The sequence below is a fragment of the Pleurodeles waltl genome, chromosome 8 (assembly GCF_031143425.1).
Source record: "Pleurodeles waltl isolate 20211129_DDA chromosome 8, aPleWal1.hap1.20221129, whole genome shotgun sequence".
NCBI lineage: Eukaryota > Metazoa > Chordata > Amphibia > Caudata > Salamandridae > Pleurodeles > Pleurodeles waltl.
Genome location: NC_090447.1, coordinates 789,579,985 through 789,604,146, shown reverse-complemented (window position 1 = coordinate 789,604,146; position 24,162 = coordinate 789,579,985). Strand labels below are relative to the sequence as shown.

Here is a 24,162-nt window from a genome sequence, read left to right as displayed (position 1 = left end):
CTGAGGAGGATTTAGGAACTGTGACAGTTAACTCATAAGCAGTGGCTAGATAGATGCTGAGGCTTTAACAGAAGTAGCAAGATAAATCACATTAGCATTTTTTATGGAAGGGAAGAGGCTCTGAAGCTGCTTTAGCTCAGCTAAAATCAGGGGCATATCTTTGGGTGGGGACGAGGGTGTTGGGATTTGTGTGACACCCTACCCATCTTAAATAAATACATTCTTAGCTTAGTAGTTGGGTCTGAAGGTCCTGAGTCAGGTCTTCTTTGCCTGTGTTAGTTTTGCCTGTCATCTTGATTTCACTAAGTGGTTTTGACTTGTTATTTTTTAGATCAGGAACTTTGTTAGACACAGATTTACAAAGACTTTGCATCGGGGTTGCATCACCTTTTTGTCTCAGCCTGACGCAAAATCCTTTTTAGTATTTAGAAAGCCACACAAATGTTGTTTTGCCTGACTACGTAAGAAAAAGTAACATAATACAACACATTACTTTATGTCAGGTAGACATTAAATGGGTGGTACAAGGGCTTTCCTGTGCCTCCACCATTGATTTATGATATAAACTCAAATTTACAAAGAGTTGTAGATTTGCGCTTGCACCAAAATGGTGCACCCTCCTGAAGCTGGAGTAACAAGGAGAAAAATCTTTATGTCTCGTTATTTCCCCTTTGCATTTGTGCTGCATTCTGCAGCACACTTACAAAGAAAAAGTGTCCTAGAACAGTTTTTGTGCAGGAAGGTACTCCTTCTCCCACAAAGTCTATCCTGACCATTACGCAGACACCCATGCACTATTGCATAAGGGTGCCTGGGTTGGTGCTAGGCAGCCCAAAGTGCACCAGTGCACGAAGAAAGCAGAACTACACCATCTCTATGAAGACATGGTACAGTTCTGCCCTTTCAGGCAGCGCAACACAGCAACGTTGCTTGCAGCACTTCTTTGTAAATATACCCCTAGTAGTAAATGTGCACCTATATAAATAATCCGTAAATGGATGCTTTTTAGAATTCACAAACATTGGCCGTAGTAGGCTTGTAAAGTGACACCAGTCCCAGGATCACAGGCGTACTACTGGCAATCAAACACCCAAAAGGTGATGGGGCAATTGCTTGAAAATAGAATAACCATGGCAATCAATTGGGGTAGCATCCAATACCACTCTTTTCCACCTACTTTTCCACTAAAAAGAGGGCCTGATTTAGTAGAAGTAGTAAAGGCAGAAAGGGTGGTGGAGGACTTTACTGCCTCTACTCCACCCACCAGATTTAGAGCTATCTGCCAGCCGAGTGGACATATCTATAGATTGGCAGGAACCACCGTTATGGCACTTCCAGTCATTTAAGAAAAAATTAATGGACAGCTCCCGCAAACATAATGGCTGGCCATAAAACTTTCCCAAAGTTTTTTTATTTTTCAAAAACAAACTCCCAAAGCAAGAGTTTTTTTTTAATTCAAACCAAATAATTACCTCCACTCTGATATGGGGGTCATCTTTCTTTTTTTATTGTCCAACACTGCCAGGACATACAAGGAGGTGACATACTAAAAAAAAAAAAGCCACCTGGCCGTCCACTTTAAATAGAGCAGACGATCGAATGTCTTGCTTCCAATAGCACCTACTCCATCAAGCCATCAAATTAAGTCCTAGATTGACAGAGTACATTTTACTCCATCAGCATGAAATTTGTTGCATGCTTGATTCAAATTCGGATGGTAGGACCTTGCGTTTCTCAGACAGGTTACTCCAAACTCAGATTCAGCCCCAGAGGCCCACCTTATGCAAATCAGTACTTAAGATGCCTTCATAGGTACATTCCATTCTGAAACCTGGTCACCTGACTCATTCGCCCTGCAACCCACTGCGTTTTTAGTTGGGAAATGTAAGATTCTCACCCCCGAATCTCATGGACTGAGCTAAATACCTGGCTAAAACTACCTATGTGTAGGGAGTGTGTAACTTAGCTGAAAAGTGACCCCAGGTCCTGTGGAAAGGAACCTTAGCCGGTCCTGCCTTTTCAATTCTAACACCTTTTCTGCAAGGATTTTAAGTTCATACTTCTATTAGTAACAATGAAACAACAAGTCCCAGAATGAATGTGTTGTAGGCTAAAACGCCAGAACTGGCTAAATGTGTGATTTCTGGCCTGGAGCCGGTTGGCAGATATGAGCGCAGTATAAATGAGCTGCTGGCAGAAGCCGCACATTCAGTGCTGAACCCTTGGCCTTAACCTTTGAGCAGCATTTATATTTTATTAAAATATGTAGTGTATTAAAGTTTTTTAAAAATTTGGTATGCTTTCAGCACGTAGGCTGGATACCTAAAAGTCTGTGTTACTTCTTGTAAGATGCAGATTGTATTCACCTTTTTCTGAATAACTCTACAATACAGCAAATAAACAAATGCAACCAAAGTCTTAAAATTTTATCTGACCTCTCTCCCTTTCTATTCTGAACTGGTACTGGTTTTCTTTATGATGTGCAGATGGCGTGCTTGCTGGATCACTTTGTTTTGCTGTTCGGCCAAAAGACTGCAAAACAGTCAAAGATTTTTCTTCAGATGCTGAATTGGCAGTCTGCTGTGTCCTAAGCTGTTTCCCAGAGCAGAGCAATAGCAGAACGAGAGAGCTCGGTGTGCTTTCTCTGCAGAGCAGTGGACCCAACAGTCAAACGGACAGGTCTCTCCACCTGACAGAGAAGTGTTTAAGGAGCGAGTGCAAGAGTTGTCTCAAGCCTGTCATGAAGATAGACAGCCGAGGCACGGGGAACTCTGTGCTCTGGTTGGGACCCATGGTTGAGGGTCTTAGTAACGGATTGTGATTCCAGTTTGCGTTGGAAGCTCAGAGTTTCGTGGACCTGAACCATTACAATCCGCAGATGTAGACCCCTGATGGCATGTTCACAGGTGATATTCAGGAGACAAAGTCATCAGTGTGAAGTGATTGTAATGTTGGATCAGGATACCATGTTAGGAGAAGGGGAGGTTGCCTGGCCAGACTCTTATTATTACTGTGTAACTACAATAATTGTGTGCTAGTCAGCGGAAACAAGCTGAGCCTAGATTGAGATGAGTGGTATCAGTGGCAAGCTGTTACTTCTCCATGCCACGGCCCTGGCTCACTCTCTGATGACCAACTGATTGGTCAGCAGCATGATGGTTTACAGTTACGAAGAGGCATCACTGCTCTAACTACAGGACCCTGTCACACAATGCATAGAAGTATTAGTATGTAAGGCACTGCATTTTAATCCGTTGTTGCAGAGACAAGCACTTAAATGCGTTACTCTAACTCATGACTTGGCAGAGCTGTGGATTTGATGTGCAGTAGGGAACATTTCGAAGGACTCTTGTGGGGGTTGGTTGATCCAGGGTGAACATGTTGGGGTGTGGGGTGCCTTTGGCTATACTTGAGAAAGCAGATTGATGAAAGCTTTCCAGGGACTGGAGGAAAGCTGGTTGGAAGATTTCCTGCCATGCCACTCCATACTCATAAGTATTCACAGGACATGCCTACTTATGAGCTTCTAAGGAGAGGAGGTGGTGGTTTAAAGCCCCAATGGAGAACACTCCTTCTCAAGCAGCAAGTCTGGATCTGGAGATTTTTCTTAGCATTGATCCCACACACCAGTAAGTGACATTGTGCGACTCCTCGTTGCCTTCCTCCGACCTGGGAATAAATCCAAAACCACTGTCACAGTCTGATGCCTGTTCCTTTCTTTCTACCACCTCAGAGGCAGATCCAGATCTCTGCGAATCGCAATTAGGAACTCACTATCCTTGATGTATAAAACTTTTTTAGCTCTTTTAGTTTCATTTAGCGATTCTTAGTGGGTTACAAATTGACCTACCTCATGATTATTAATGAACCTATATCCCCTCCAAAGACTACAGGGTTTACAACTTGCATTGACTGTCTCAAATAGATGTCTTTGAGAGACCCCCATCAAGTACGTCTTTGGTGCATATGGTCTTTGCATGACTCCAAGGCCTGTAGGACTGTGGCAGGATGAATTCCAAAACGAGTTGGGACCATGACTCCACCCTTTATGTTGTTGAAGACCTCCGAAGGCACGTAAGGGTTGATCACGGTTAGAATCAAGGATGCAGATCCATTTCTGTTCTCATGACCATTCCTGAAAAAGGTCCTCTTCCCATTCCAAGTCATCAGGTAAGGGCAAATTGAAAAAGAAACAAATGAAGTTGAAGAGTGACTCTCCCTGTTCCAACCACTTTTGTCAGGAGAAGTCGTGTGGACATCAAGGTTTCCTAGTCTCCTACAGTGGAACTGATCTTTCAGCTTATACTGATTCAACCCAAATTCCCAGGTCAATTGGTGATGCTAGAACAAGTTGAACCGTTCAAGGGAGCCATGTTGTCCATCTGTGGAACCTTTGCAGCTCCTTCTGGCATGCCTTTGGGCCCTAAGCATCTGAGGAGAGGCCGAGTCAGATTACCATTGGCAGGCCCATCCTTAACTCAGACTGTGTCTCTTTACCCCAATGCAGGGTCTTCTGTGACTCTAGGGCCATTGCCTAATCTGACTTCGAACCTGACACCACTATCTTCTCCAGCCCCTTGCATCTCAGCGACATTAGAAGATCCATTGTAATACCAGACTTAAAAGTGGATCCAACACCGCATTGACCAAAGTTGCACCCTCCACAACCCTAGGCACGACTGGTTCAACCATGCTCTGACTCAGACGGAACTCTGCCTTTGCCCAGAACACTCCAGATTTATTTTGCTTCTGAGCACTTTGAGCATGATGTTGGAGATGAACGGGACAAAGCATTTCACTAATATTGTAAGAAAAATCTGTTTATGTACCTTCTAGACTCTAATAACTTAGAGACCTCCTCAGGCAATGGGTTGAAATCTCCACCTAGCCCATCCACAAAGGAACCAACTTCATATCCTGAGGCAATATGAAGATCTGCTGATGTTTTAGACTTCCAACTTCTATCTGTCGAATTCAAGACTAATGTCCTGATTGACGTTCTGCAACCTGGACAAACTTCCACAGAACCGCTTCTTCCTTTTAATGAAGCCTCAAGAGACACTCTAACTGGCCCTTAGGCAAACGCTCGCTCCTGCCTACCAGTCAGTTGAAAGGTTGCCAGACCACACAGATGCACTCCTGGCAACCCACTCTTCCTTTCACAACACCCTATGCCTGAAAGCTTGGTGATCTCTGCATCAACAGTCAGACTCAACCCTAACTTATTTTCTCCTATGCCTCCTAGAGGCAATCCAAATGTATGGGGCATTTGGAAAGAGAATGTTCTCCTCAGCTAGCCTTGCTTGCCGCCCAGTGCTAGTTGCCTCCTAGGATGCTGTTCACATGCGTTGTGGGATATGTTTGATGAGATCTTGCAAACAGTGCTTCAAGAATTGTGCACCACCCTTGCTCAGATTACACAAGATGTAGTCATCTGCTTTATGCTGAACACCAAGAATGCTTTGGCAGGGCATTTAGTACAAGCTTGGTGCTTTGACGCCATTCGTGAAGCAGATCCATGAGCTTTCAAGTGATTTTTAGGCATTACTACTGGACATGCCGTTCAATGGCATCCATCTCTTCAAAGACGAGGCAGTTTCGGCCCTTGGATGCTTCATAGAAAGCAGTATTACAGCTCGCTGTCTTAGCCTTTCTTCTCCCGTGCAGCAGTATTGCAAATAGTTTTGTCCTTTTCAAGGTTGTGGAAGAGGCTTGGCTCAAAGACAGCACCAAGGTCCACCTCCACAACAGATCCTGCAATCCTTTCCATTCCTGGGTTGAGGATCCATTCAACAACATTCAGACCTTCTGGGGCAATGGACTGCTTAGTAACGCCTACCACCTTTACAAAATCACTTTACCTTGTCTGCTGTGGCTTAGGGCCGTCCTGTTGGAAGCAGACTAAGATAGTACCTCCACAGGTGGACAGGTGGGTGCTTCAGATATTCCAGCAAAGATTTCCATCACATCCCATATTCCGCCTTCACTAGAAGGCTGTAGGAGAACCATTTGGTCATCTTACAGCAGAAAGTCCAAGGTTTTTCCAGAAAGGAGCCATCAAGTGAGTCCTGGAATTAGAAATAGGGACTGGATGTTACTCATGTTATATTTCCTGGTGCCGATGAAGCATGGATATCTTCTCTCTCTTAATTTCTGCCTGAAAAATGACAAATTCAAGTCCTTCACTTTGGCCCAAGTTCTGCCTGCCCAGTATCCAGGAGACTGAATGGTAGCGCTGGACTGCTGTACACCTGTTTTCACATTCCTATGCTGCAGTCCCTTACCTGGACTTACCAGTGCTCCTCAGGTATTCACAAAAGTGATGGCCGTGGTTGCAGAACACCTTCAGAGATTAGGGATACCAGTCAACCCCTAACTAGACCACTGGCTGTTAGTAGGCAGGCTCAATACAGTGAGTACTATGCCAGTTGGCACTTGGAGGCCCTGCAGTGGGCCTTGAAGTCTCAGGGAGGAACTCTGGGAGAGGTGTAGATTAGCGCAGCCTGGCAGGGACCCACCTCTACAAGATTATTTTGGAGCCATTGACTTGGCGTGGAAGGGCTTCCTACCATCCATCAAAGGAAGGTTTGTTCAGGTCCTCACAGACAACACCACTACCATGTGGTACTGTAAAAAGCAGGCCATAAGTTGGGCCCCGGGTCTTGTATCAGGAAGCCTTGCACCTCTGGAATTGGCTGATTTGACAGGACATCTCTCCTGGGTATGACTAGTAGGGATCTCTAAACACCAGGACGGACAGACTGAGTCAGCTGAGTCTCGGGATTCACAGATGGCACCTGCATCAAAAGGTGGAAAAGGGAGTCTTCTAGCAAAGGGAAGAGAGTTAAGTAAGAAACTTGTGCATATATGCATCACGAGCGTCACTTCTGATGAGGGACAAAGCTGACACAGAGCTAAGACAAGCATCTAGAGCCGGTCTGGCATCTGGGGGTAGTTACAGGGTTAGAAATCTGCCGCTTAGATAGATTATCCACCAAAAAGAGTGCTACCAAAAGTAAGTAACTCGTTCTTCCAGACACTGACCAAGATTGCTTACTGGAATACTATAATTTTGAAGATTTCAAATGTACTTGCTAGTCTAAAGAAATGTAACTGTCTTTATGGAGAGCATTCCAAAAGCCCAATGGTGAAAACAATTAGCTAAAATAGAAACCATAGCTTTATGTGGCAATCATCTACTTGACTTGGGAGGACTCTATAGAAGGATAAAATAAGGAAGAAGGCTTTGGGATTACACAAGTTAGTTGTGCTTCCTGTGATTAGATTAGAACTTGGCTTCTGCGTGTATTAAAACTTGGCAAACTCAATAGCTAATAATATATTTAATTGTTTGATTCTGTCACTGATACTGTCTCTATGGCTGGACAGACCATTTATCTCATCATGCATTTTAAGAAAACTGTTTTTTGAAGGCACATGTCTACTGACCTCACTCTCTCCAACTCCCCAGGGTTATTGCAGCAGACACAGTGGGTGCATAAGCAGAGAAAACGTGAGGGAATGGGAGAGAAAAAAGGGAAAGAGAGAAGAAGATGAGGAGCAGAGAGCAGAAGGAAAGAGAGATCTGATCTGTCCACAGATTGAGAGGCAGAAGAGAAAGATGGGGATAAAAAAAGGGAGAGCAGTAAGGAAGAAAACAGTGCTGGTTTGAAGATTTTTACCAGGGCTGGTTTTGTTTCCCAGTCCAGCCCTGTGTGCGAACATTAGGTTGAGGGCTTAGCCTGCAGTACCTGATTTAAAAATACTGCCTGCATGTTTTCAGTAACCCTGTCACAGGATGTAAGGTGTGTCAGTTGGTACCAAGTTGAAACCACCTTTGGTTTAGATCTTTAACTACAGTCTCAGTGTTGAGTTTGAAAAATGTATCAAGGATGTGCAGGTTGCATACTAGAGGATGTTTGATGACCTCTGATGAATAAGTTCTTCACATGAACTCTGCAAAACCTGACCATACCCTGACCAACCTGACATGCAAGTATGTATGTAGAATACCAGGTAATTCCCTACAGGGTGGCTCTGTAGGCATGACCCAGAGCTACTTCAGAGCTACCTCTTCCCCATTGCCCTTTAGCAAACTCCCGCACAAACCAAATTAGAACCTTGACCAAGTAGTCCAAAGACATGTTTTCTCTAGTCAATCTCTGCAATCATCCACTGCAAAAGTCATATCTTCAGCGCTCACCATTAAATACATCCAGCATCCTTAAATCAAATGTCAAAATCCACAATGCATGCAAAATTAAAATGTAACTCTTACACATACATCACATTCCGTTGATTTTGCCCAGTCATATGCTGCTGGTCCAATTCCTCAATATTGATTTTGTCACCCACTCTGAATTTTCTCCTCAATAAGATCCTGAATTAGAGTTTGGCAAACGGGATACTCTGTCACACACTTCACAGATATCCCATCTGCCTTATTACAAGTGCATTATATTCCATGGCACTTATAATAAGGTGGACAGGATACCCGTCAGGTTTGCAATGGAGTATCCACCAGACTTTCAGTCAAGCCCTACATCTATTGGATTTCAGACAAATTTATCAAGGAATGTGCCACATCTACCTTGCAAAATTATTAACCCCTCACTAAAGAAAGGTATTTTTCCACCATTAAAATTAGATCAGACAACTTCCCTCTTGAAGAAAGCTAACCTGCTAATGTAAAAAATCTCAAACTAGTTTCAAAACTTCCCTTTTGGATAAGTAAATAAAATCACTTGTTTCTATCCAATTTTGTGATCACATCTAAATATGTAGTCCCCTAAAATTACTTTTAGCCAGGCTTCAGAATGTGTTGTAGAACATAGATGGCAGCTCACAAGATATTAGGATATACACTGCATATACGTGGTGAAGGGAAAAAAATTCTGTAGAAAGCCTGTAATTAATCAGACACTTTCAGTACAATAATCTAATTACAAGTGGATATTGAATACCCTGTACAATACTTTCATATACATATGTAGTGTGATTCTTTACTGGTTCATTTCCTTCCTCACTGACAGATGTCAATGACAGATGTCAGCTGTGTAAATTGAGACAATCACATCCTTACCACAAGCACTATTGTGCGATCTTGCTCAGGGACCCATTCTGGCCCCACCCTTAGTCAATCCTCACATAGAGTCACTGAGAAACATACCAGCCAGTCATGAAATGTTCATTTCTCACTATGCTAGTGATACCCAACTGTACTAAGTAGTGTCATCTATAGAGCCTTTTCCTTCAATCAGTAGTGAACTGGATATCTGCTTGTATCATAAACTACTTCACCAAGGTACATAACTACCTGTAGAAATAAATCAAAAGAAAAAAGCAATTGTTATGTGTTTTTTATAGTTTTCAAAGCTTACCACCTATTGACTATTTGTATCTTCACGGACCTTGCTGATAAAGTATTTCTTTGTCTTCACGGTCCTTGTCTCTTGGCATCTATTGACCCTACCTCTACGTGCTCTAGTTGTGATTTCTTGATATAGTTATAGGGTAATTGCGTGCTTGCAAGCTTTCTTTCCAGCTACTTTTCACTTGTGAGCTGACAGCAATACTGGTGAATATGGCGGACACGTTACCACAGGACGTGTTCACACTGCCATCAAATCAAAATCCCTTGTGAGGTGGATTGCTGCTTGTCATGAAGTGGTGTGACCGTGACAGATCATAGTGAAGTGACGCAGAGATGGGAAAGAATTGATGTAATTTTGATCAGGATTTGAAATAACATAATTTAAACATGCATAAGCCAGCTTAAAATATCTGATTGTAATAATTTCTATAATAATTTGCCCTCATTATGCTTAGGAATTTTCCCACACTTGAAGGACTGCAGGTATAATAGGATGAAAGTGAATATGTTATTAACTCTAGCAACCTTTTCATTCTTTGTCTATCAGACTGAAAAGGGCGGTGGAAAGCTGTGAAAATGAGTTTGGCCTTGGAGCTCTCCTGATGCTCTATTTCTCCCTCTTTACAAGATGAGAAGGAAAGCTCAGAAGATAATGGTTAGAACCAGTAAAAGTGAAAAAAATGTATTATCCATTGTAATATGACTCGTAGGTCATTAACATCCCCTAAGAGGACAATCATAGAATGTCCTTCATCTGAAAGTTTTTGTAGACATATCTAGAAAGCAAGAGGCGTGTCCATAACAGATAAAACTTGATAGTAAGGGAATGTCTAAAAAGTACTTTGAGGCCTGTTGCCCAGAAGGGCAAGAGAAACTTCTAAAATATATTTTTTGTTTGGTATACAACCACATTTACAAGTTCCTCATTTCCCCTCAATGCGTACAGGCTTTAACATTTACTTTTTGTCCAATGAAGCTGCATTCATGTGTGATATTCAAAATTTTAATATAAATAATTTTATATATTTATATATTTTATTGTCAAAAAAGGAAATTTCTTAAGAGGTAATGTTTGATTATTGTTTTTTTTAATCTGTATTGTTTCAGTGGAATCTTGGTTCCAGGAGGTTTTGGCTTACGAGGCACTGAAGGTAAACTCCAAGCGATTTCATGGGCAAGAAAAAGAAAAATACCCTTTTTAGGTAGGATATAAAAGTATTTTACTATTTGTGCTTCAGACATTATAATATGGTGCAAATAGTGCTTTACAATTTTGAATATAAATGTTGAACTGAAAGTATGTTTGCATACATTTGACACACATTTGTCTTCTGGGAGACAGTTTACCACATTATTATTGGATCTCAAATTCCAACTCTTCCAAATCTCTGCATATCCTCTACAGACGTCACTCAAAAACACTGGGCATAACACACTATAAAATCAAAATATGAACCGAATCCACTGCTTTGCATTAAATAACACAGATTTTCACAGATATTTTAATTCAAACTCAGTAGCTTATGTGAAAGGTTAGAAAAATCCACAGCCTTACAATTTAGGAAATACAATGTGATCCTGAATGGTGAAATTATTTGTAATAATTCAAAGTATGGTTGAAGCTTAATACCTTAATAAAGGCCTACTTAGCAAATATGATGATTTGAGGGGGACAGGGCAGAGATCTCCCTATGGTAAAGTGTTGGTGAAAAGTTCCCTATACTATACCATAAGGGGATCTCCACCCCAGTGGAAAAGATTTTCTCATGGTAAAGTTTAGAGAAGATCAAAAAATGTATGAAACTCTGGAACAATTTGTAAAACTATTGTTATGTTAATTTATAATGTACATTTCTTTTATATATTTATTTTAAATGTACAAATGTAAAAATGTAAACCAAAAGAAAAAAAGCTACAGTCCTCATAACTTAATATCGAATTAAAAATCAGATCTATTAAATTAAACTAAATTATTTTCCTGAAGTTTAAATTAAAAAAATGATTCCCACCAAAAGTACAAAAGTTATATGTTATTATTATACATTAATACATATTAAAAGTGAAGTACTGAATTATATATTAATTTAATTATATTATAATAAAAATATGTTATTTTAATTTATAAATGTTAAAATCAGAAACAAGTTTTAGCTTTAGTTGTTTTAACATTATATCATATTTAGTTATATTTGTAACTAGTTTAAATAACTTAAGTTAACATTATTTCCTATGGGGAATTATTTCCTACAGGAGAGTGCTGCCGTATTAGTGGTTGGCCATGTCTGATGGTGAACTTACTACTGTTCCTGTTTGGCAGTATTAGCTTTGCCCTCATAAATTTGGCTTCACCCCCTTTTTCAGGGGCTGAAGATGTGTATGTGTGGTAACTTTACAGTTAGATTTTGTAAATAGCCCAAAGTAGTAAAGTTAATACAAAGTGTAAGTAAACATACATGTGTAAATTACTCAAAAGTGTAGGTTACCTTTGTTAATAGCCCCTATGTGTGTAATTTGTAAAACAAACAATTTTATGTCACTTTGTTTACAAACTGAAATTTAACTTTTGAGGGCCTATTCACAAAGTGCACTTTGTAGTATGTTTCCTAGTACTACTGTGGTACTACAAACATACTGCAACATGCTATTCACAAACTATGTCCTAACCTTTTCATTGCAGAGATATCTGTCCCGACTGCGGAGCCCCCGCACATGCATGTAAACGTTTTACTAGTCAAATGGGAGGTACAGGGAAGAGGTGCTGTGGACTTGGAGGTACGGGGAGAGGTGGAATATTTATTACTAAAGGGGAGTATTTTAGGAGAGGGGTAGGGAGAGGTATAGTGAAAGACATGCACTCTCACACATAAGAGTAAACCCAATCCTTTTGACAAACTTCATTTCTATTACTACTACTGTCAAAAGGGACCCACAAGAGTTACAAATGTACTCCAGTTCAGTGCTGGAGTAAGCCCAGCATCACTGATACTGCAAAACCCTCCCTTAGAATATAAATATAACTAATGTTAATTTAATGTAACATCATCTGAAAATAAAAATCATTTTTATTTTAAGATATTTGAAATACCTTTTGATATTAATGTTTATTAACATATAATTAAATATGTTTTTAATTAATTGGGTCCAAAACTTTTCAAAGTTAATAATACATAATAAAAATATATTTTTCTTACTTTAGATGAGGTTCTGGTTTTTTTAATTTAAACTTCAGAAATATAATTTTAAACAGCCTCAATTGAGAGGAAAATGTTGACAATCAGATTGATGTACAAATCCAGAAACCCCTGTTGAGGTGGTTCTAATGTGTTTCCTCTTAGAAGAGTGAGAATGAGCTCCACGTATGTTTCACATTTCAGCACACAATGTAGGAAATGCTACTCTGCAAGAGGACAATAGCTAGTCTTCCATGTTTAGCTCTTGGTTGTACCCTCCTGAATGAGGATGGCATACCCTTGGCACAACACAGTTTGCCCAAACTGGGATTGTTCCTGTAGGCATCCTCTTTACACACACATAAGCTCTGACTTCTAGTTAATCAATGCATTAAATTAAAATACCACTCTTGTGCTGTAGCGTGGGTTTTACTGTTCACAAGTGGTCATCTGGTTCCATCAATGCTCCATTCAATAATGAGAATCTCTCTGATTCCATGTAATAGAAGCATTACACAAATCCTAATGCATTTCAGGCATTACCACTCTTCAGAGGATATATTCCACAAAAAAAACAGAAAAATAAATATTTAAATAAAGTATGTAGCAAAATAAATACATAATCAATTATACAATCACTTTATCACACCATCATTCTTTGGGGAAATGCAGCCTCAATAACTGTCCCACCGTCCTTACTTCAAATATGATTAGTCTTTGGGGAAATACAATTTTAATAACTATTCCAACATCCTAATGATGTCCAATAAAATATCCTTAGTATACGTGTAAAAATCGAACACAGTTTTATTCAGTGAGAAGTATGTACATGTGTAAATAGATGACTGACCACTGTCTTCATGTTACGCTAGGAAATCATACAAAACATGCTTGCAACTAATTTGCATAGTTTACAGCTTATGCTATGATCAACGAAAGGTCGTAGCATGTGTGTGTGTAAACAGGAGGCCTACAGGATTAATCTGTACCAACTGTAGTGCACCACATGGATGCCGTCCTCATTCAGGAGGGTGCAATCAATTCATATTGACTCACACCTTGGATCAAAAAGTAATACCCTTTTGCAAAAAATTAGTGTAATAAACCTGAACACAATTTGTATACAACTGGATAGTATTGTCAGGCATTTCTATTTTCATGATCTCTTGGTTGCTCCAGAATGGATTCCCTCTTCTCTATATGTTGCCTGATCAAAAACGAAGTCCCATGCCCTCTTGTTTCAGGTGGGTGATTCCTAAAATTTCATGTACATCAATCAACACTGCAGGCATCATCGGAGACTACTAAGGGTACTATCATACCAAAACTGTGATGACCTTCATTGTCTTAACACTGTCTAGCTTTAAGAAACATAATAGAGAATGAGGCAGGGTAGAACAAGGCCTGGATTTCTCACTGTGAATCTGATGCAGGCCTTGAAAATTCCACTCGACCTATGGAGAGTCATAAGTGATCAGGTCAAACTATTTTTAGGACCTACTCGCCCCTTCTGGCGAGTTGACAAAGAACAGGTATTCTGTTCAGTCCGAAACTGGACGAGCAATAAAGAATCCTTTTAATCTTCATCTTGTCACATTTGCTCTGTGTTCAGAGACAGAGGTCAAAAGTCAGTTTGTCTTACAATAAATTTTTCTCCTCACTACAGAGTTCCAGGATTTTGTCACACACAACATTTAAATAGCTAAGTCAACTGTACAAACATTTCCAAAATATATTTCAGTAGTTGTGAAATCCCATTGTTTCTACTTCTGTGTGAAAAAAAATATTTTAATAGGATGAAAACAAATCAGAATACTTTACTTGGTAATGTGTACAGAATAAATATGTTCTCTGAAACCTGATTTTCACAGATTGTTAATACATTATATAGTTTTATCAGTAAAGCTGCAAGTTAGAGGGAAGGTTTTGGGACATTTCTTGGAAATGTTCTGTCTGTAAATGACACTCTGCAATGACATCATGGTTTAGTAATATATGTATCAAAAGTGAGTGTCTAAACTTAAACTGAGAAACACTTCTACTATGATGTCAATGCTATTAGTAAACTAAGAGGCAAGTAGTGGATCATGTGCACCCTATATGTGGGCTTGATTCTTTTGCTACATGGAACAAACATTTAGGGCTTCATTACGATCTTGGCAGTCTTTTTGCAAGACCGTTGCAGTGGCGGCCGCCAAAAGACTGCCATGTTGGTAGTCAACTGACCGCCATATTACGACGCACACTGTGAAGACCGGAAAAAATAGCCAAAATTCCAAAACCACCAGGACACAAATGGGTGGGAAAGAGATGGTTCCACCACCAGCACTGCCATGCTGACAAAAATCCACCCACCCGATTACGACCCACAGATCACCACAGCGGTTCTTCCATGGCGGTAAAACACTGCAGGTGCGAGCCACGGTGGTCACAAACCACCACTGTCCGAATACAACACCACATTGGACACTTTGAATACCCCACACCTGACACATCCACACACTCGACACACCTACTCACTGCACTATATAACACACCTCTACACAACCCACAATCCTTTGCAACTACAATGCAAAATTGAGACACAGAGACCAGGCACATCCACAGCAAGAGCACCTAACACAATAAGCACACACACATCACACATCAACTAAACAAGCACAATACACACAGACTAAGGACACACATTCTGCCACAACCGTCCATACCTCACAACTCACCACCCACACCCCATCATTCACCCAACAATGTGCCCTTTCATACACAACACCCCCCCACGCTGTCAACACAATCCCAACCATGTTGCCACAAAACACCCACGATTCACAGATGATGAGTTGAGGGTCATGATAGATGACATTGTCAGGGTAGAGCCACAACTGTTTGAAGCACGGGTACAGCAAACATCAATTGCCCAGAAAACAGAGTTATGACAAAGAATAGTTGACAGGGTCAACTCAGTGAGCAGCCATCCATGCGCAAGAGATGACATCAGGAAGAGGTGCAACGACCTACGGGTAGTTGCATTCCATGGCATCCAGGCACCCAATTGCTGTGCAGAAGACTGGTAGTGGGCCCCCACCTCCTCCCCACAGTTCACTTCTTGGGATGAGAAGGTCTTGGAAATACTGAATCCTTAGGGCCTGACTGGAATACCTGGGGGATTGAAGTCTGGTAAGTACCCACTACATCCATGTTACACAATTATCAGATCCTGCATGCTTCCTCACCACCCAAATACCCCATAATTCACTGAATGTCCCACTTCACCTACCTGGATATCACCCACTGCCCCTCTCCTGCATGTCACCCAGAGCCCCACTGTCCACACAGCCCTTGGTAGGGGCACAGATCCCACAATGCATCCGGCCCAATAATGCAAAAACCTGCATTGTGCACACCACGTCACAATTAATGCATGCATGAATATTGTGCTACTTACACCAACTAGAATGTACGACTGAGGACCAGTACATGACAATGACAGCAATGCAGTGACACACCTCAATGGCAAGCAAGGCAAAACACAGCCACGGCTCTGTAACAATTCCTCATGGACACTGATCCATATCCTCAAGCCTGTAATGGACTGACCATGGGTTGGAAAGTAAGATGACAAACTCCATGCACTTGAACAAGATCCAGAGACAGGAGTATTAGCCTTGCATACCCACATACTCTGTTCCCAATGGGACAGCATGGTGCTTGTGCAGCCATACTGTGTGACAACTACCAGGCCTGACTGCTCACCAGGCAGCAGAGTTGATTAGTCATGTCAAGAACAGATAGTAATAGAATCCCATCAGCAGTGCCAGATGTACAAATCATTGATAACAGCACACGACATGGAGTAGGGCACTCCTGTCACATACTTGATTGTACCACTAAGCTATGCTATGCTATGCAGCATCTTTCATTGCAGGGAATCATGCTAAGCCATTGTCTGTATCATATCAAGAGGGTACCAAACACAGGGCCAAGTGTAATATTTTTTCAAATTGTGATTACCTAATTGTGATAATCAGCAAATCACAATTGCGTAATCGCTATTTGAATGTATGAAACTCCAGGAGTTTCATTTAGTGATTCCCAATGGCTCACAAATCGACCTACTTCATTAATATCCATGAGGTAGGTCGCAATGTGCGACCCGTTGTGAATGACGATAATCACAGCGATGGTGGCCTGCTGGGCTCAGCAGACCCCATGTCTGCGATTGCTTCTAAATAAATGTGAGCAAGTGTGGGTGTACTTAATCAGGAGAAGGTATGGCGCTCTGGGTAAGAAGGAAATGTTGATAGTTTTTTTTTAAACTTCTGATGGTGCACCCTTACAAGACCCCACCCCTGGGTCTTAACATGTGCTAAGCACTTGGAAATACCATTGACTATAAGAGGCACTCATCCTTGCATAATCACCAACTTTATAATGATACTGTGTGTAATTATTATTTCTACAGCGCTACGCGTACTCGCGTTGGGCTGTTATATACGATTCCACATGCACCCGAGCAATCAATATACCAGCAGGTGAGCCTTCAGCAGAGCATGGTATTTGGGTTCTGTATGTAGGACAGCAAATATTATTATGGTTATCCCAAAGAGGAGCTATAACAGTTCATTTTCAATACATTATTTTTCTCTATTGGGATATTTGTTTTTTAGATTAGGACATGAAGTAATGTGATCTATTTACGATAAATTATATCACTACAGCTAATTAAATCAGCAAGATTTGTAGTGTTCTATCTTGCGTAGAGGTGCTCACTTATATAAAAAGAATAGAGTTGACTGGTCGGTGAATCATACGCTAACCACTAATCGTGGAAGCAGAAATTTATGTTGTATACATATAAATGAGATTTTAAAAAGTTCAACCTTACTTGCTAACTTTGACATAGCCACATAATAGTTATTTATTTGATCCCTGTATTTTCTATAATAGACAAATCCATTTGGATTATTGTGGTAACGATAACAAGTTATATAAAACACATAACTCTGGACCTACTCACCATAGGTAAGAAATCAGGTTCTCATGATTATAATGTCACCAGGGGTATCACTAATTAAAAAATCAGGTTTAATAATTTAATGTGACTCATTAAATCTCATTCCTCTAACGTACACATATGGATTTATCTCTATCGGAGACACCATATTCTATGACTTTATTCTGGCTAGAACAATCTCTGAGACAGCACTAAATAAACATGTTCTATCCCACCGTACATAGCACAATGGTGTTGGTATCTATCTCTTTAATAAGAGTTGTACTCATAATAACAAATATCCACACCATCCTCTATACAACCTTGGTGGTGGCATCATATCTTTAATAATTACACTTGCAATCATAATAAAAGATGTGTATACAATTACAGCCATGATGAAGTCATTGGGATAAACCCAGACGAAACACGTGTTGGCAGGCGGTGAACTAGAAAGTTAAATCATCGTCAACGATGGAGACTATAACTCAATTTGGACTGAGAAAGATGGAGACTATAACTTAATTTGGACTGAGAAACTTGAGATTTTGAATCTGGACCACACTATAATTTTGAGTATCATTTCATGTTATTTATGTACATTGGATATGATCTCTGTCACGTTACTGAAGGACACCGATACATATGATATCTATTATTGTATTTTCTTATTGTCACAACATATAATAAATGTACATCTAGAATACCTACCTATAAGTACTCTGGAAATTGTCTTCATAATAATTACACACAGTATCATTATAAAGTTGGTGATTAGGCAAGGATGAGTGCCTCTTATAGTCAATGGTGCTTCTAAAGAAAGCAATCTTTTTTTTTTTTTAAATGCAGCCTGTTTTTCCTTAAAGGAAAATGGGATGTGTTTAAAAAAGAAAAATGATAAGTTTTCCTTTCATTTTTTAAGAGCAGGCAGTGGTCCGTGGGACCACTGCCTGGTCTTAAAAAACTGTTTTCGCATGCATTCACAAAAGGGAATGGGTCCCCTGGGGACCCCTTCCCGTTTGCGAATGGGTTACCACCTACTTTTTATTTTATTTTTTAAATATATTTTTATTAACAATTAACAATTCGCTGTTTACATCACTCAAGTACATTGTTGGGAACATCTTATTCTCATCATGCATAGTATTGAAGAGGATACAATATTTTATTTGTGTTCATGTGTAGCTTGTGTCATGGTTTAACGCTCACCCCGGTCTTTAACTAAACTTTATTATCCGCAAGCGTGTTGGTCCTAGTGTGGTTTCCCATGAGTGTCTAGTTCCTTGCCGCTTTGTGCTACCCATTCTTCTTGCATGCGTATATAACAGCTTCAACTTAACACTAAACTATACACACACTTGATGGCTTTTTGTGGGTGGTGTTGGTATTGAGCGGCGGGGGTGATTCCCTGAGGGAGTTGTGTCTGGGGGGGAACTGCCAACCTTTTCCGTGAGTTTAACTACTGTTCTCTGCGTATACTTGTACACACCTCTGGGTTGATCCTTGTGGCCTGCCGCGTGCTTACTGCGTTTTTTACTAGTTTTTTCCCATTAGCGTTTTCCTTTTTTTCTCATTAGTGGTATTGTTGAGGATATTCCCTGTCTACTTTCTATTTACGCTCAGATTTCTGCTGCTGCTGGTGTTGTGTTGGGAGCCAGTGGTCTATCTCCTGCAGTAACCCAGTTCATCATTAGTTCTTCCCACCCTGGGGCAATGGGGGACTGCCTGATCCCCCTTGCCTCTTCTGACTTTAGAACCTCTAATTCCGCCCCAGCCCATCTCGTAACGTCACTTTTCCATTCAGCCAGTGAGGGATGGTTTGAAGCCTTTCAACCCTTCGTGATTAATCTCTTGTAGAGGGCCAGGGCGAGATCCAAGAAGCGACCCCCAATCTTCCCTTGTGACATATTCGTCTTTACACCCAATAGACAGACATTGGGGGTGAACGGCAGTACTGTGCCGTATAATACTGATATGTGCTCTATAACTGCCTTCCAGCCCAACTGTAGCACCTCACATTTCCACATCATATGGTCAAAGTCTGCCTCGCAGCTGCCACATCTGGAGCATGTCCTGGGGGTCCCCCCATATATACGGAACAGTCGGTGAGGGGTAAGATATGTTCTATGCAAGTAGTTATATTGGATATATTGTAGTTGAGTGTTACGTGAGACCCTCCGGGGATAAGCCAGAGCTCTGTTCCAGTCTGTCTCAGTTAGCTCATGCCCGATTGTTTTCTCCCACCTCTCTCTTAGTGCGCGCATGGGATCCAATGTAGCTTCAATCTGGGCTTGGTATATTTTCGTAATCAGGTGGGACTCTTCCCCCGACGTTAGCGGGAGGTGTAATACTCCGTGAACCCCGGGTTCAGTATTAATCGTGTCCCAGTGGTCCTTCAGAGTGTGCACTAGCCTCCTATACATAAGAAATTGACCCAGAGGGATCCCTTTTCCCACCAATTCGGTGAAGCTCTGCAGTTTACCTTCCCTATAGAGTTCCCCTACTGTCGTCACTCCCGCATCCGTCCATGTGCCCAACTCTCGTCCCCCCGGTCTGGTACTCTTCGGCTCCATCACCATGACCGTGAGTGGCAGCGCCGGAGAGTAGGGTGGGCTAATTCCAGTCCTACTCATACACCTTTTCCAGCACGCTGACGCAGTGCTAGTCATTAAATTGTCCCCGAAGGGGGAAAGCTTCTTCCCTATCATACACGCTATTATTTGGTCTATGTCCAATGAGCCCTGGGAGTTAATTAGGTCTAGCTGCCCCCTGCCCACCATCCAGCCCGCCACCCACTGCAGCTGGGACGCCAAATAATATGCCTCAAAGTCGGGAGCCCCCAGGCCCCCAGCTTGTGTCGGTCTGCACATAGTTGACAGTGCTGCGCGCCTACGACCTACATCCCATATCAACTCCCGGAGCAGTGCGTTCAGTTCTCGAAACCATGCCGGGGGGAACCATAGCGGTACGTTAGCAAAGAAGTATAGGAGACGGGGCAGCATCACCATTTTAGACAATGCCACTCTAGCCATTGTTGTTAGTTTTAGTGACCGCCAGAACCCAACTGAGGTGCGCAGTGACCAGGGTGCCCTACCCAAGTTGCCATCCCAGAGGTCGGCCAGTTCGTGGAATATCTGGATCCCCAGATATTTAAAAGTTTGCGGGCCCAATTCACATCTCTGGGGAACGTTTCGGGGCACACGCTGTTTGGCATTATGGGGAATACGAATGTTTTGCCTCGATTAAGACGCAGTCCCGATAGTTCCCCGAAGTCCTCTAGGTTCTTTAACACCCACGGGAGGCCACTCGGTCCGTCTCTTAAGTACACCAAGATGTCGTCTGCATATAAGGAAATAATATGTTCGTTTGGGCCCCAGATAATTCCTTTGCCGACTCCGTCCTGTCGTAGTTTGGCCGCTAGGGGTTCGATTGCCAAGGCAAATAGTAGCGGGGATAAGGGGCATCCCTGCCTAGTTCCTCGGTATACCGGGCATGAATCAGATACTATTTTGCCCATCTTCACCCTAGCTAGCGGGGAGGCATACAGCAGGTCCACCCACTTCACCCAATTTTCTCCTAGTCCCATCTCTAGCATCACAGCCCTGAGGTAGTCCCACCTGATGGAGTCGAAGGCCTTTTCGAAGTCTACTGCTAAGAGGGCCCCTGTGGGGGGTTTCTCTGCTGCTGGCATGTGTAAAATAGCAAAGATCCGCCTCAGGTTCAACGATGTGCTGCGGCCAGGAACGAAACCATTTTGGTCCGCGTGCACTAGTGTGGTCATTCAGGGGAGTAATCTGTTAGCCATGATCTTACTGAGGATCTTAAAATCGCTGTTCAGCATTGATAAGGGGCGGAAGTCGGTCACTGGTGCCTCCCTGTTTTTTGTTTTGGGTAGCGGCACCACCAAGGCCTCCCGCATTGTGACTGGTAGCTCTCCTCGTCGCAAAGCCTCCGCGTATACCTCAGCCAGTTGCGGCACTACCAATGTCCTATATTTTTTGTAAAAGTCCATTGGGAGGCCATCGGTATCGGGGGTCTTTCCGGGAGCTAATTGTAGTATGGCTTCGCTTATCTCCTCCGCTGTTACTGGACCCCCTAGCTTATCTCTCCCTTCTGGGTCTAAGGTCGGGAGGGCGATTCGCTGCAGGAAATCTCGAAAGGTTTCAACCCCTAGATCTTGGGGTTTCCTATACAAGTGCATGTAATATCCCTTAAAAGCCTCATTGATTGGCCTGGGCTTCGCCTGTGAATTCCCTCTTTATCTCGCACACTTGTGATGGGTTCTCCCCCTCCGCCTGGGCGTACTAGCCAGGCTAGAAGCTTTCCCGATCTACCTTCCTCTGATTGCACTGATGTCAGGTATTTTTGTGTGCTATGGCACCTAAGCTGTGCCTCTAACTGGGAGTGTTCTCTACGGGCACGTTTATATTCCTCGTTCTCTTGGGCTCCAGGATCCCGTCTCACTTCCCATTCATGTATTTTCTTCTCTAATGAGATCAGTTCCCTTTCGAGTGTGCGTTTCACCCCCACTGACTGCCCTAGGCAGAAACCCCTCGTCACCACTTTAAGCGTTTCCCATTCAATGGCCCTAGACGCGGTAGATCCGCTGTTAATCTTGGTGTGTTCTGTCAAGTGGACCCGAAGGGCCTCTCTATACGCCTGATCTTCCAACGCCGCTGGGGACAGTCTCCATGTTGGTATTGGGGGTCTATCCCCTAAGATACTTAGGCCCTCATTCCAACCCTGGCGGTCCAAGACCGCCAGGGCCGTGGGCAACGGAAGCACCGCCAACAGGTAAAGCCGCGGTCAGAAAAGGGGATCCGGCGGTTTCCCGCCGGATTTCCCCTGGCTGGGCTGAACCTCCATGGCGGCGCTGCTTGGGGATTCCGACCCCCTTCCCGCCAGCCTGTTTCTGGCGGTTTTTACCGCCAGGAACAGAATGGCGGGAACGGGTGTCGTGGGGATTGCAGGGGCCCCCTAACAGGGCCCCAGCATGATTTTCACTGTCGTACACCTGCAACACCGCCATTCGGAGCCCGCTTCTGTGTTGCAGGCCCTTTCCAGCTGGGCCGGCGGGCGCTCCCTTGGTGGGCGCCCGCCGGCCCAGCGGGAAAGTCAGAATGGCCCCGCGGTCTTTTGACCGCGGGGCGGCCATTTGGCGGTTCCTGCCAGGCGGGCGGCGACCGCCGCCCGCCCGGGTCAGAATGACCCTCTTAGTGTCACCAGTAAGGGGTTATGGTCTGACAGTGTGCGGCCCAGGTACTCTGCGTGGGTCACATAACGTGCCAAGCCCGTGGTACATGTTATTCTGTCAATTCTTGTGTGTAGCCGGTGGATGACTGAGTAATAGGAGTAGTCGCTGTCGCTTGGATGTTGTTCCCGCCAGACATCCACCAGCCCCCAGGAGTCCAACCATTCACAGAGCTTTTTGGCTATTCTAGTGGACGCTGCGCCCTGTAGCGGTGGGGTCGATCTGTCCATGTTAATGTCCAGTATTGCATTGAAGTCCCCCCCCACTAGCAATTCTCCTGCGCATTGGCGGGTAAGGTGGCTCGATAGTTTGGTCAGGAAGGGGACCTGGTCCTGATTGGGAGCATAAATGCAACTCATGACAACTGGAATACCATGTAGTCTTCCTTCTAACACCAGAAACCTACCCTCTCGATCTATGTTGGATGAGTCTACTGTCAGTGGGACCCCGGCCCTGACCCATATCAGTGCACCCCTCGCATAGGCTGAGTACTCTGTGGCAAACACCTGTCCCCTCCATCTGCGCCTCAGTTTCTCAACCTCCCCAGCTATCAAGTGGGTCTCTTGCAGTATTGCCACCTGCACCCCTCTTCTCTTCAAGTAGGTGAGGACTCTGTGCCTTTTGGCAGGTGTGCTCATCCCCCTGACATTCCATGTTAAGAAATTATATTCTGCCATCTTTTTTTTGATAAAGAATTTTTATTGATTTTTGCAAAAGAAAAAATAACCATGATACAAAGGTCATAACACGATGCCAACGGGCATCCAACATTGGTCGAACCTGTGATCCCAGATAGCACTAATATTAAAGATAACAGATAACATAGTATTCAGGAGCCTAGTGCGGCCTCCCATTTCCCCCATATCCTATTATATTTATTCGGACATCCTCTAGCCTCATATACAAGTTTTTCACTCTGCGCACACCAATCCACTCCCTGTCTCCATTTAGCCAACGATGGGGCATTCTTGGCCTTCCAGTTTGCCACTATGTCCCTCTTAGCCACTAAGCACGCCACCCCAAGGAAAATTCGATCTGGTCTCCTTAGCTCGATGTCACCCATGATCCCGAGGAGGAGGGGTAGAGGCTCTCTCTCTATATTCTCCTGCAACACCTCAGAAATCTCCCCCAGGACCGCTCCCCAATAGGCTACCATGGCCGGGCAGGTCCACACCATGTGGAAGAAGTCAGCTGTAAGGTTTCTGCAGCGAGGGCACTCCGCGTTGGGGCGGAGGCCCGCTCTGTGTAGTTTGTCGGGTGTGAGGTATGCTGTGTGCAAAAAGTAAGTTTGTATCAATCTGAAACGGGTGGCGATCGCCAGGGCCCGCGGGGCCATTAGCGCCTCACCCCATTCCATCTCTTCCATGGGGCCCACCCA

At 43.1% G+C, this 24,162-nt stretch overlaps 1 protein-coding gene across 3 annotated transcripts in view; it reads left to right on the top strand.

Moving 5' to 3' along the window:
• Window positions 1–24,162, top strand: part of CTPS2 (CTP synthase 2) — a 1,490,982-nt gene that overhangs the window by 825,545 nt on the left and 641,275 nt on the right. For all 3 annotated transcript variants that reach the window (XM_069205035.1, XM_069205036.1, XM_069205034.1), the window contains one exon: window positions 10,481–10,575. In XM_069205035.1, coding sequence (XP_069061136.1) covers window positions 10,481–10,575 — 95 coding nt within the window. The remainder of the gene's footprint in view (window positions 1–10,480; window positions 10,576–24,162) is intronic.